Source organism: Genypterus blacodes, unplaced genomic scaffold (genome assembly GCF_046128005.1).
Source record: "Genypterus blacodes isolate CSIRO-AG114 ecotype Tasmania unplaced genomic scaffold, CSIRO-AGI_Gbla_v1 ptg000039l_1, whole genome shotgun sequence".
Lineage (NCBI taxonomy): Eukaryota > Metazoa > Chordata > Actinopteri > Ophidiiformes > Ophidiidae > Genypterus > Genypterus blacodes.
In genome coordinates, this window is record NW_027466852.1 from 2,048,294 (window position 1) to 2,061,783 (window position 13,490).

At 45.2% G+C, this 13,490-nt stretch overlaps 1 protein-coding gene across 8 annotated transcripts in view; it reads left to right on the forward strand.

Moving 5' to 3' along the window:
• The window catches only part of inpp4b (inositol polyphosphate-4-phosphatase type II B), a 104,401-nt gene that overhangs the window by 83,904 nt on the left and 7,007 nt on the right, over positions 1-13,490 (forward strand). For all 8 annotated transcript variants that reach the window (XM_076147813.1, XM_076147805.1, XM_076147806.1 and 5 more), the window contains 9 exons: positions 3,475-3,658; positions 7,556-7,891; positions 8,630-8,768; positions 10,305-10,477; positions 10,985-11,108; positions 11,381-11,507; positions 12,732-12,872; positions 13,059-13,156; positions 13,317-13,429. In XM_076147813.1, the coding sequence (XP_076003928.1) occupies positions 3,475-3,658; positions 7,556-7,891; positions 8,630-8,768; positions 10,305-10,477; positions 10,985-11,108; positions 11,381-11,507; positions 12,732-12,872; positions 13,059-13,156; positions 13,317-13,429 (1,435 nt within the window). The remainder of the gene's footprint in view (positions 1-3,474; positions 3,659-7,555; positions 7,892-8,629; positions 8,769-10,304; positions 10,478-10,984; positions 11,109-11,380; positions 11,508-12,731; positions 12,873-13,058; positions 13,157-13,316; positions 13,430-13,490) is intronic.

The window sequence follows — 13,490 nt, forward strand, 5'->3', positions numbered from 1 at the left end:
ATGGCTGTTTTAAAAGTCACAGGATTTTATCCGTTTTTAATTGAACCCTGTAGACGCTGCTGTGGATTTGCTGAGGTGGTCTAATCTTTCATTAACAACTTCTTGTGAATTATTCAGCTGCTCTGCATAAACATGCAACACAATCTTAGCAGAGACAGTTTGGATGTAACACAGGCTCTCCCAGTGTGTCCTGCCCCTGGGCGTGGGTGTGTGCAGGCCTGTGTTTGCCTGTGATATGTAAGTCGGGCTGACACTGTGTGCAGTCTGCATGTCCTGCAGCATGTTCGACTGATCCTTTTGTGTGGGGTCAGGTGGTTGATGCCAAGGCCGAGCTGTGTCTTTAAATTCTGGTGACCGCGACGGACAGGAAACACTGCGCCAGGCACTGCAGTCAAGCAAAACTGTGGAATGACATATTTCTGGGATACAGAGAATAATTCAATCCTCAAAACACACACTTAATGGAGCTTCTTGGGGCTGACATTCAGATTTAATGTGACTGGCAGCATGTTGCCCAGCAAAAAACGCTGCCTCTCAGTGTCCCTGTGTGTGTTTGATGGGGCAATGGGCATTGGCAGGGGGACTACAGTGCTGACGGACAGCTTGTATTAACAAGTATTAACTTGTTCTGGAGTCAGTCTGCTCTGTGTGTGATCGAGAGAGGCACTGTAAGTAACCTTTCAGCAAATGTCATTCCAATGCAGGATTTGTAACGCTGCATTACAAACGATATCACTTCTAATTCTCGCAACTTGAGTGAGATCAGTGAGCACTCATGGATTCCACAGCAGATGTTGGTTAGAAATCACATCTCCCCAACACGTTTCAGCGACGGGGCGTTTCAGCGACGTGGCGTTTGGGCTGCGGATGTTGCAGTGGCTCGGTGTATGAACGGTGATTAGAGCTCCCTGTCTAAATGACGAAGGAGGGTTTGGCAGTCACCTGGGGTGCTGCGGGGCTCTGTGCTGACGTTGCTGCATTTTACTCCTGCTGGCTGTCAGCGGCAGGCCACAAGCTCTTCATTAATTTCCTCTCCGCTATTAATTAGCCATGCGTCGGAGATGCTGGCTTAATTAGACCACCGGGCCCACTGGTTTTCTCCCCCTCATTACTGTTATTACCAATTCCTATTGATCATTTAGGAAAACCAAATCGGTCTCTAGACCTGCTGCTAGTTTTAGTAATACCTGTTAATAGATGTGTTTATACTTTTGGCTATTCGTGGAGTCTTGCCCCACTTAAAAATCCCTGTCTGCAAGGGAAAGTTGGTCCTTGTATTTCTGGAGAAGAAAAGAAGATACTGGTAAATAAATCAAGTATTTTCAGAGCTAATGTGTGATTGTGCTGGTCACTCATAATGAGGCTTAATATATAATTAACATCTGCGACCGTGAAAGAAGGAGTCTGTCCAATTAAGCCTCTTCCTCTTGCCTCCGTTTGAAATAGTTCACTGGAAGACAATCTGTGGACACATATGAAAGTGCCACTCATGATGCTAATACGTCTCCAAGTGGCGTGGCCATTTTCCATTAACGCCTGATGTCACTGCTCCTCTTACATAAGAAATGCCGCGAAGGTGTCGGGAGAATATGTCCCCAGTTTGTTCAAATTGTGGGAAAACAAGAAAACTAACTCACTTTGTGCTGAGTATGTATGCAGATGTAAACTAATGAGTCTCCAAGGTCTGCGGACATGCTCGTGAATATTTATGAGGGAAGGCAAGGTTGAGTGTTAGCATCGCATGTGAACAAATGGTTCACATTCACAACCTGAATTAATATATATATGTACATTTATATACATGGGTTGGCCAGTGTTAAAGCAAAACAAAAGAGATGATTCATGTTTTTGCGCAAAGTTGAGAGAGAGAGAGAGAGAGAGAGAGAGAGAGAGCCCGTTCATATTATCACAGGCACAGTAGTAGTAAGAGCCCAGTGTGTTAAGTTCCCTTTCAAGGTCTTTCATCGTGTTTGCATTCGCAGAATTGGACTATTTCAACTTTGCTCAGTTTGCCATCTGGGTGGAGGCTTTTGGACTGACAGCAATGCTGATGAGGCAATTAAAGTTTGTTGCCTTAGCCAGCTGTAGAGGGGATCAATTCTGTCCTCAAGCATCAGGTGGCAGGTCCCAACATTCATTATTGCCTGCATAGGCTGCCTAATGGGATTGGATTTGTACTTATGAGTCAACAAGGCTGTTATTGAATCCCGGTGGCTGAGGCAACTGTCCTCGTCCAACACTCTCCTCTGCCCCTTCTCCAAAACGTCTGTTGTTGTTTTCCTGTAGAGTTTTTGCCCCTTTAGTCCTGCATAATGCAGTAAGCTGAGTGTAAGCTCATGGGGGATGAAAGGGTTTTTACAGACGTTCCTTTGTTGTAGTAGATAATTCAATTGCAGAGTCGTCATGTGTTTTAAATCCAAGTATTTGAAGGGAGTAGCGAAAAAGGGAATAACAGAAGTTCTAACGCTGACATGGTGTTGCTCCATACACACTGTTCACCCTGTGTTTCCTCTCACTTAGCGATTGCTTTGATTTGCTCTGAGCCAATGGGTGGTAGTCCTCCAGGGGCCTCATTAGCCGTTATGACAAGGTCAAGATTTAAAAGCATAGCCAGACAAAGATAATAGGCGCTTGCACCTAGCACGTCTTGTTTCTTAAGGCCTTGAGAGGTCCACACGTATTGATACATCAGGTAGTGTTGTTTCACATGGGGCTCCCTCGAAACATTTCTTCTTTCTTCCGTTGCAAACCAAATAAGTAGTGCTGCATGAATAATGTGTTGTACCAACCATCTCTTTCTCTCTATCTTCCTCTTCCTCATTCTCTTACTGTATGTCATTTACGCCCCAGGATCTGGCTCTGGGGTCTGGCCTACATAGAGGCACCCAGAGCTGACTCTAAACTAGCTGGGAGGGTTGCAAATGACTGCCTCTCTGCATGCTACATCAGATGGCAGGAAGTCAACGGAAACTCATTGAAAGTCACTGGAATTTACCCGAGGAGAATATTTGATTGGAGTGATTTGCCCTGAATCTAAGAACTGACAAATGGTGTTTTTGTCTGAGATTAAATAGCTCCCGAGAAATTAACGAGTGATTAATTATTCATAAAGTGAAAACAGGTTGACATTGGACTGCAGGTCCAATGTGACAGCTCAAGCTCAGAACCTGGAAAGTGCTGCTGCTCTGCATTTTGAAGGCACCGAATCGAGCTGCACATCATGAAATTCACTTTTCACAGTCAATAAAAAAACATGACTCTGCTGTGGGTATGTGTTTGAACTACACACTTTGAAGTGATGTTCAGCCGCACTACAACACACGATCCGAGTGTGAATATGAATAGGTGCTGTGGTTTGTCTCTGTCTTCCTCAGGTTAGAGATCCCTACAGACATTTTATTTAAATAATAAAATTGCAATGTCATCTGTCAAAGTAGAACTGATGCATTTCCTCTCCCCTCCTCTCCTCAACAGCTTCAGCACCACCTACCAGTGTATCTACTACTCCCCAGAGCACACAGCCAAAGCCCAGGAGGTGCTGAGTGCCATGAGCCTCCTCCAGCCGCTCATCACAACCTTAGTGGAGCAGCTCCTCCAGGCTGCCCAGGAGCACTCTTCCCCCGGGCTAAAGGAAGCACTCAAGAACCTATCTGACAAGGTGAGGCCACCCCAAGCAACGCCCAACGCACATGTCCCTTCTCTGTGAAATGATCTCTTTATTCCTCTTAGTCTGGAGCTGCTGAACATCACCAGTTTAGTTATTGGGCTTATCAGTAAATATTCCACTTCTGAGCCTGTAATTCACAGTGATTTAGCTGCGTTCTGGTGGGAATCGGGTGGAAGTTTGGCCTGAGCTGACAGCCACAGTCCAAATGTTCCATCTTGATCTTGGTCATTAGATGTAAGGAGGTAATTCTCTTGACTGGACTGAGCTGGTCGGGCCTGGACTCATGACATGACCCTGCTAGATTCATTCCAAACAGAGCTCGCGCAGCATATGGAGAATGTAGCAGCAATGCCAATACGGGCTGCAGAGTCTTTCAGCAATTCTGAAAATAACTTCAAAACCTTCAACCCAGCAGACGTGTTGACACGGACACACGCACAGACTAAATATACAACCTCAGGAAACATCCATAAGTCATTATAAAAATGCCAAACCAACAAAAGTGAATAGCAGCATGGAGGTTTATGGAGTCGCGGCGTTTTTATCAGTATAATTAATGAATTACATCTGGTGCTGTCAGATTGCAATCTGTTGTGGGAGAGATTGTTTTTGCCACAGTGGAATAGAGCCCAATCAGCCTGCTTAATTGGTACATTCGCTATGTCACCACTTCCTCTCATCCTTGATTAGACGCGCACACATTGGCCAAGTAAAACCCCTGGCCTGGTCAGCACAAGCAGGACTTCTCTCTGATTAAAATCTCAAACTGTGTGAGCATGTGTGGATGTGTGGCCCACGCGTGTGTGTGTGTGTGCGTGTGTGCGTGTGGGGGAATGTAAGGTGGGTGGGTGATTGAGGGCGTATCTGGTCTGTCTTCCTGTCTGTGTGTGATTGTTTGTGTTTTTAAAAACTGGTGCTCTTGTGAAATCATAGGCATTCTTCAAGGCCCTAAGCATCCAACCATGTCATATAAAATTATTTCACACACACACACAACTGAATTACTGTGTGTATTTCCTGCGCACATCCACCCTTATTTCATGGCTCAGACTTGCCTGCACATGCACACACACAAGCCCAGACATAAATACGCCAACAAACACGTTCCAAATATATCCACTGACAAACAAATCACACAGACACATATATGCTGTAAACATTGGCACATTTGTAAACATTTGAATCATCTATTTATGTCCATGTTAACACACACACTCACTCACACACTATGTCTGTGTAGCTCCGTAAGGTCAGAAGCCTTCATAGTGTAAGAGATGGAATAGGAAATGGGAAATGTGGTGGATGTCAGAACCTTCTTGAAAACTTCTTGATGCCTCTCACTTTTCCATTCCTGGCTCAGACTTCCTGACTCTAATCCTGTTTCAGTATTTAAATAATAGCAATATCCTTCCTTGGCCAAGTTTACGCCCGGACACCACGGATGCACTGTAGCTTCTCTGTATATATATGGTGATGATTCTGCTGATGTTAATAGCGAGAGCGGAAAAGCAGTTCCCCCCCAGCTCCTAGGAACACGTTAGGATGTTCTCGCAGCGGCGGTTTCGGGCATTGATCATCTATGCAAGTTTATGTGGGATTTGCCCATGGTCATGACCAGGTCATATTTGCAATACAGAGAAAGTGTACTCATTGGCACGTGTTGTTGGAATGTGGCCAGCTCTTATCCATCAGCCTGCCTTCACTCCTCAAGTGGAGGTACCTTGAGTGAAAAAGCTCTATTTTTAACAGTCAAACTCCCATCATTCTTCAGGGTAAAGGCTTTTGTGCTGAACAGATTCGTACAGTTTTCTGCTCTTTTAGATCAAACATTACTTCTTCTTTTCCCCCTCAGCTGGAGTCCACAGGGGCGTTTTCTGACTTCTGCACCGACAAGATCACATCAGAGCATATATGTGGAGAAAAAAAAAAAGTCTACCAACACAATCTCTCCTATGGGATTTTTAAGTTTCATACCTCTACAATAGGTAGGAGTGGGAGTTGCGAGGCTCAGGAGTAGTTTGTGCACGTGGAGGAACAGAGCTGCTTTGGTGTATCATCGGTGGGAAAATAAAAGCTTCGACACTTTCCTCTTTGGCCCAAAGGAACATGCTTATGAAATGTCCCTTTAAACACAATACTGTATATGCATATGGATCATACAGTGCAGTGTAACTAGCAAAGTATTTCAAGCGGATTTGGCTGTATTGATGGATTGATGCTTGATTTGTTTCCGTTTGGTTTAATCTGAAACGAAACCAAAAAAAAAAACGAAATTACTTTTTATGAGAAAGTAAAATAGGGCACCAGCAGGACAAGTTAATGTTGGAATTTATCTCAATATTCCAACAGCCGGAGGGGCACCGACTTACGCAAATACATCAGTCCTGTGACCTCACGGTTAAGAAGTGCAAATATGACCCAGATTGTGTTAAATACAGTGTGTGGCTTTGTTCACTCATCCCAGAGAAGATAATGAATAATACATGGTCTCAAAGATTGCAAATTAACATTGAGGTCAGATAAGCAGAGTTCAATTTGAATATGAATTTACATTTTGAATTCCCAGAGTTCAGCATTTTGCCCAGCGAAAATGAGTACGGTTCATGTTGTGTGTCTCTGCCATGATGTTTACTGTTTGTATACTATTGTGTGTATCACAGGGAAGCATTCAGCAGAAACACCGATCCTCAGGCAATTATTCCCGTCTTCTTATCCATAGATTCCAGCTGTCACATCACTGAGTCGCAGTAATGGAACTCATTTGGATCCATGCTGGGCAATTAAAATGGATATGAATTAAATTCCTTTGCAATCCCTTTCGCTTTCTCTCCTCAAACATTCATCAAATTAAATGTCCTTACATATTCCCCAATAAAGAAAAAAACCCCACCAGGCTTAGATGGAACAGTAAAAGTGTTGTTTATTGAATAACTGAAACGCACTACAGTGACATCATAGGGCGATGTAGGAATGCAAGATACGCAAAAGCAAGAGAGAGTCAACAGCTCTGTTCAACAGAGTTTGTACATTTGGCCAAACTAAGCCATATTTAACACTAAGGGGTAAAAAAACAGAAATCAGAGCTCACTAATGGGAGCAGATCGACAGCCTGAAGGCCTTCAGTTGTGCAGACTTGGGACTTTACTTCCCGGTTTGTTCTCTGCAGCATTCTTGTTGGCATGCTGTCGCTTGTTAAATGAAGACGAGCTGCCATTGTTCTTGTCCCAGACATTTCTGAACAACAGAGTGAGCAAAGAAACCGAACCAAGCGCAAAACTTAAGGAGCCGGCACCGGCGGTACGTGAACTCAGCACAACTTCGGGCAGTAACAACATGGCGCCAGGGTGCTGAAGGAGAGTGCCTCGCCAAGTCTCTTGTCATCGACTTGCCTGGCTCGTGTGTTGGGCGTTGGACTGCATTTTGCCGCGGTAATAGACTTGCTTATTTCGGCGCTAACTCAATTACTCTCGATGGCCCTTATCGCGTTGTTTGACGCAGTGGCGGCGGTGAGCGGAGAGGCTCCTCGCCGCTGCTCATCAACTTACAGTGGCAGGTGAATTCGAGATCAAAGGCGGCGCGCTCCTCGGAGGAACGGGCTGCGGGAGGAGTAATTGAATTGTTTGTTGTTTGTTGCTGTTTTTGTTTTGCTCACTGGCTGTGCTGCGGTAATGGAGAGCAGCGGCTTTACGGTGAAGGCGAGTGTTTCATTCACCCGGTAAATAGTAACCAGCTCCCGGACTCGTCGACCCTTGTTTTCTCTACTGGTGTGTCAGCCTCTCTCCGTCTGGTCTCACTTGCTTTCTCCCGCACTTTCCCAAACACTCAAAGTTTCATTTGTTGCCCCAATATGTCACAACAATCAGCCTCCGTGTCTCTTTCTCTTTGCAGACGGAACAATTTGTCCACATACTCAACGACGAATTGGTCAAGAGTGCCCTGCTTGCGCTGCACGCCGCTCGCCCCGGGTACGTGTCCAAGAGCCAGCAGCGCGCCGACATGCAGGCCGGCCAAGGCCAAGGCCAAGGCCAGCACGGCAGCGAGCACGCGCAAAGTCCCGCTCGGGGGCTTCCGGGACATAGTCCGTCCTCGGTGGTCAACGAGAGCGCCACCGTGTGCAACAACGTGGAAGCGTCGCAAATCTCGACCAGAGGAGACGGCGTGCCTTTGCCGCTAAAGCACCAGGACTCCATTCCGCACCACAAGGAGTATGACGAGGAGGAATGGGCAAGTGTGACCACATCATTGTTTAGCTTAGGATCTGTCTGTGAGATTGCGTGTCAAACATTCGTCTGCTTGCCTCCTCGCTGTCTCTGTGTCCAAGGACTTCAAAGATCCATAACAACAGAGTGTCGACGAGTTTATTACACTCCTCACATCCAGCCTGAAACTTTCTGGGGATTTTGTTAGCCTGACTCTTTAAGTCAGTTAATTGAAGTGTGTGTGTGTGTGTGTGTGTGTGTGTGTGTGTGTGTGTGTGTGTGTGTGTGTGTGTGTGTGTGTGTGTGTGTGTGTGTGTGTTGTGTGTTCATTTGTTTGCTTGCGTGTGTTAGTAGTGTGTGTAGCGGGAGAGCCTCACTGACAGCAGGAATTTGTCAGGATTTCCACAGAACGATACCTAATTATCTCTCCAAAGCTTCTTGGACCTTATACAAAATTCAACAAAGCCCAAACTCCTCTCCCAACACACACACACACACACACACGTTAACGCATCCATCCAGTGGGTAAAATAAGAGCTTTGGCAGATGATGGGGAAAGATGCAAAACATAAAAAATGGAAGGTAAACTCCATCATGATAAACCAGCAACCTCAGGCAAGTTTAGAGTGTAATAGAAACACCTTTCAGCACAGGTGGTTTATTGTTATTGTCCCTAGTTTTGTTGTCATCTCAGATATGCAAACAATCCAGAGCTCATCGATGTGCCGATCTGATGTGCTGATGTTGTTCATGGCTCCTTCAGGATAGGGTGTGGGCCAGCGTGGCCAAAAGTCTCAACTGCGTCATCGCCATGGTGGACAAACTGCGGGAAGAAGACAACAGCAAGCAAGAGACGGTCCCCGAGCGGCAGCTGGCCGATGTCATCACCTCCCACAACCCCGGTAAATCCTCCAAACATCTCTAATGACTTCCTTCGGCTTAACCGTTCCTTCCAGTTCCACACAAACGCCGCCGCCGTTTATGCTTATGTGTGAAGGCTGAAATGCTATGCAGCTTCATCTCAGCTGCTAATATACTGCAAAACTGAAAGCAATATATTGTCCGTCAATATATTGCATTTTTCTTTTTCTTTATCACAGTGATGTATATTGAGTTTTCCTTTAATTTCCTTCCCAGTATGGAGCTCAGTAAGAGTTTACATTCAGGCATCTTTTGATCAAAATCTTATTTCATTTTTTTCTCCCTGTGAGGAAAACTCTATTGAACATTACATCAGTAAATTCCAGCAAATATTCCCTCCACTGAAAGGAGCGAGAGAAAAATCGCAACAACTTTCCACCGCCACCCCCTGTTGTTCCCGCAACGGCAGAGGAGAGACTTTAATTGTTGGCAGGAGAAGGAGATGAGAGCTATGTTTGATATGCAGAGCCATTCACTGTTGACCGCAACCTTCCTCTACGTCCAATGCAATCCTGCCTCCAGCTTAGGCCCAGACAAGTGCCCGGCCTGACACAGCTGCCAACTGGCACGCAAAGCAGCAGCTTTAATCTGACCAGGAGACGAGGAGAGGCAGTGTGTGTGTTTGTGTGGGGGTTTGCGTGGCAGGTAGTCTAAGGGCGTACAGACGGTGTACAAACAGGCTGAAAGATAAGCCAGACCCCTGAGCGCCTTTATTAAGACACTGAACAGGCTCCGAGCAAGTGGCCGCCTGCTTGTCTAAATACAAACAGGGACGGGATAATGACAGAGAGGTTTTATCTGCTTGCTGGAATTGTTGAAGCCAAGACTTTTGATGGCAAGGCATTGTGGATGCATTGTGGGGGTTTGGATGTTTGGACAGGTGGGCTGTTGAAGAGATGACAGTTGGAGTTCTGTTTCTCCATTCTCTGTGCAGAGGCGGTATTTGCGGAACGAGATAAGACGTGATTTCTCTGACAAGGCAAGGGCAAGTCTGATACGTGCTATACATTCCGCGTGTGTGTACGTGCTTGTGTGTGCCTGCGTGCGTGTGAGCGTGTGAGCTTTTCCCAAGAACTTTTTGGTGTGATTCTCAGCAGAATGCATAGTGGGAAACCTAATTGTGGAGATTGCTGAGGTAACACTGCCCCCTGTTGGCCAGATGAATGTATGTTTGAAGAGCGAAATGCACTGATAACATTCTGCACAGTTGTTATCTTTTGGGTGGAGTTATTATAGGGGCTCACCCTTAAGGAAAAGATAAGTGCTTAGAATGAGATTTATAACTCTGATGAAATAATAGCAGAGCTCCTGCTATTTATTAAACCGCTTTATTGTTTGTTCCCCACATCATAAAAATCTTTCCCTGCTGAACCGGTTAAGTGAAACATTAGCTGTCATTTCCCGTGCAAGTGAAAGTGAATGCCTGACATAGTTTCCTCTTTAACTGGATTGTATGGTTCACACACCTCTGTATGCCCCGTCCCCATCCTTTGGTCCCCATCCCATTTCTCCCCCAGGTGACTGGAAGGGGCAGCTGTGCCCTCTGGTGACCAGGTTAAAGGAGTGTGTGATGGAGGTGGTGGAGCGGGCTAAGAGGGCCATGACCTTCGTGCTCCTACAGGAGGCAGCCTGCAGCATTCCACAGGGCTTCCTGCTGCAGCAGAGGAGAGACGTGGTCTTCAGTCAGGCGGTAGGTGGCCACACTGGAATATAAACAACTCCTCAGATGTCCTTCTGGGGACGTGGACGTCTCTCCAACTCTTGTCATTGTTAATTACAATATTACAAATATTATTTTGTTATTGTGCAGGTAACAGTTCACCACATTTGCTCAGTCGACTAAAGTAACAATGCTCACTAAAACTGCTGATGTCAACATATGTCCAATGGTACTGTGTGCCTAAAGGCAACTATGTAAGGTTTATGAAATGCCTTTTGTACACCAAAATGTCATGTACCAAAAATGATTTTCTCTGATCAGAGAATTATGAGTAGTTTGTGCCAAGAGCAATGAATGACTGATGTTGAACAGTTCACTTGTTAAATAGTGTGTGTGTGTGTGTGTGTGTGTGTGTGTGTGTGTGTGTGTGTGTGTGTGTGTGTGTGTGTGTGTGTGTGTGTGTGTGTGTGTGTGTGTGTGTGCGTGTGCCTGTACACTTGTGTGTGTACACGTGTGTACCTGCCCGTCTGTGTGTAGTTGGCAGCATTAGCCTGTGGTTTTGTCATGAGGCTGTACGCAGGAATGCAAGACAAAGCCTTCCTGAGGCAGCTCCACCTGGTTGGCTTGGTGGCCCAGTTTGAGAGCCTGCTCAGCACTTACAGTAAGTGAACACATAAATGCAAATTAATAACTGGAAACCTCTAAGCACTCTGTAGGCAACTATTTGTTTCCTTTCCTTTAGATGAGTCATTGTCAGGGTGTAACAGGGTGTTTTTTTGGCTGGATACTTTTATTACAGGCTTTTTATACCTGGCCTATGAGCCTGTTAATGGTTAAACTGCGCAGAATAGCAGAATATGAACAAACATCACCTCCAGTAACTACAGTAACAGTGTAAGTAAAGCTGACTTTCTCATGTTGGCGCTTTTTAAGGTGAAGAAATCGGAATGCTGGAGGACATGGAGATCGGAATCTCAGACCTGCAGAGAGTAACCTTCAAGATCACCGAGGCCAAGACAGATGACCTCAGTGACCTTCAGCCCTTAGTGTGTGGCCGAAGGTGAGAGATCGATCCAGTCTCCGTGTTTGTTTTTTGTTTTTTTTCACAATCCAATATAATAATGTGTATGTAGAGGAGGATGATACGGCACCGCATCACAGCCTGATACCAGTACCAGACGAAGATTTCAACTGCAATCCTATAAACTCTAGTTGTTTACTCTTTGTTTGGCAATCTTGCTATTGCGGCTCGTTGGCTCCTTGTGTGAATCTCCACGCCGACAAAGAAGCTTATTTCCAGAGCAGACAGTTTTCACAACAGGGCGATTCAGATCAATACCGAAGCGTTACTATTAACTTAAGGAGAGGAGACCAGCAGCACTATGTGCATTTATGTTCCGAGTCTTTATTGTAACAAAAAAATATATATCTTTGTTTTATTTTCTATATAAATGAGCCCTTTACAAGCATATATTTGTAATCGGTAAGATCTGCGCACACACACAGAAATGTTAAAACCATAATATGTGCGCATGTAATATGTGCACATAAACGATAACAAATAAAGTTTAAACACGTCGTGAAATGCGTACAGTACACGGATAAGTACATGTTATCTTGTTGTATTAATTATAATGCTGTAATGCTGTATTATAATTGCTGTTGTGAAAGTAAATGGAGGGAATCGAAAGAAGCAATAAATCAAGCCGCAGCCTGCAGGTTTAAGATCATGCAACAGGTCACTGTGACAGAGAATTTTACAGATTTACAGGTACTTGTGATTTATGAGGCCTTTGGGAGGAACAGGATATCCAGCGAGGCCACGGCGTGTTTCTGTACGGCCACATTATTGGGCAGTGGCTCTGTTGGTGAAATACACACGTCATAGCACATATTTTGTTTAGTCCTTTCTGTCAGAAACACTTTCTATCATACCTCCACCCCTAGTCTCTGTAATATAGAGACATTCACCATGAGGGCAGTGTGTTTGAGCTGTTGTGATAAGATAATACACACACTATTTATCTCAAACACACATAAGTTTACTCTCTCACACACACTCACACCATCACTCTGTCTTATCACTGCTTGCGCTGACTTATTTTTCGTCATAAAAATGTTTGGGGAAAAAAAACAACTTTTCCAAGCATATCAAATTCTGCGGCGCTGCAAATCCTATCACATTTCTGTTTACCAATTTCATGCCTTTCACCTTCCCTTTCTCTCTCTCTCTCTCTCTCTCTCTCTCTCTCTCTCTCTCTCTCTTGTTGGCCTACTCATTCAGAGACCACTTCACCGTTGAAGTGCCATTACCGCGACTGGTGTTTCAGACTTTGCCAGAGGAAATCAAGGAGGGCAAGCCCTTACAAGTGTTCCCGGTGCTGTTCAACGTGGGCATCAACGAGCAACAGACAATAGCAGAGAGGTACAGCCGCACACTCAAGCACTTCTCCTCTGCACGCATGCAAGCAAGCAAGCAACCGCAGCAGGCTCAGTGTCAGACAAAGCACTGCTGCTGTGCATGAGTGTTCACTGTCAATATAAGGTTTTACAGCTTTTCTGAGGTCCCGCTGTGTCCTAACTACCCTTCCTCTCTTTGTCACGCCGTCAGGTTTGGAGATATCTCCCTCCAAGAGAGAATAAACCAGAGGAACTTTGAAATGTTAGAAGCCTATTACAAATCACTAAGCGAGAAGGTTCCCCTTGAATGTAAGTGCTCAGAGTGATCCTCACTTCAGCAAATTGTCAGCACACTTCATTGTTGATCTATTGAAGGGTTAAATGTTGTTTGTGCCGGTGCTGCGGCAGGAACACACTCGGTCGCCCTCAGTCGCATAGAAATGCCAATTTTGTCCTTTCTCCTGTACAGGTCTACCGTGTTTTCAGACACAAACCGACTTAAAGGAATTACTTGAAACCCTGGGCCAGAATGTAGTAACGAAAAAGAGGAAGAACGTGGAGATACTGTGGATTGCAGGAGCGGTGAGCGATTTATGCTGTGTGTGTGTGTGTCGTTTTGCCGTGCCTTTCCACTCCTCAATGG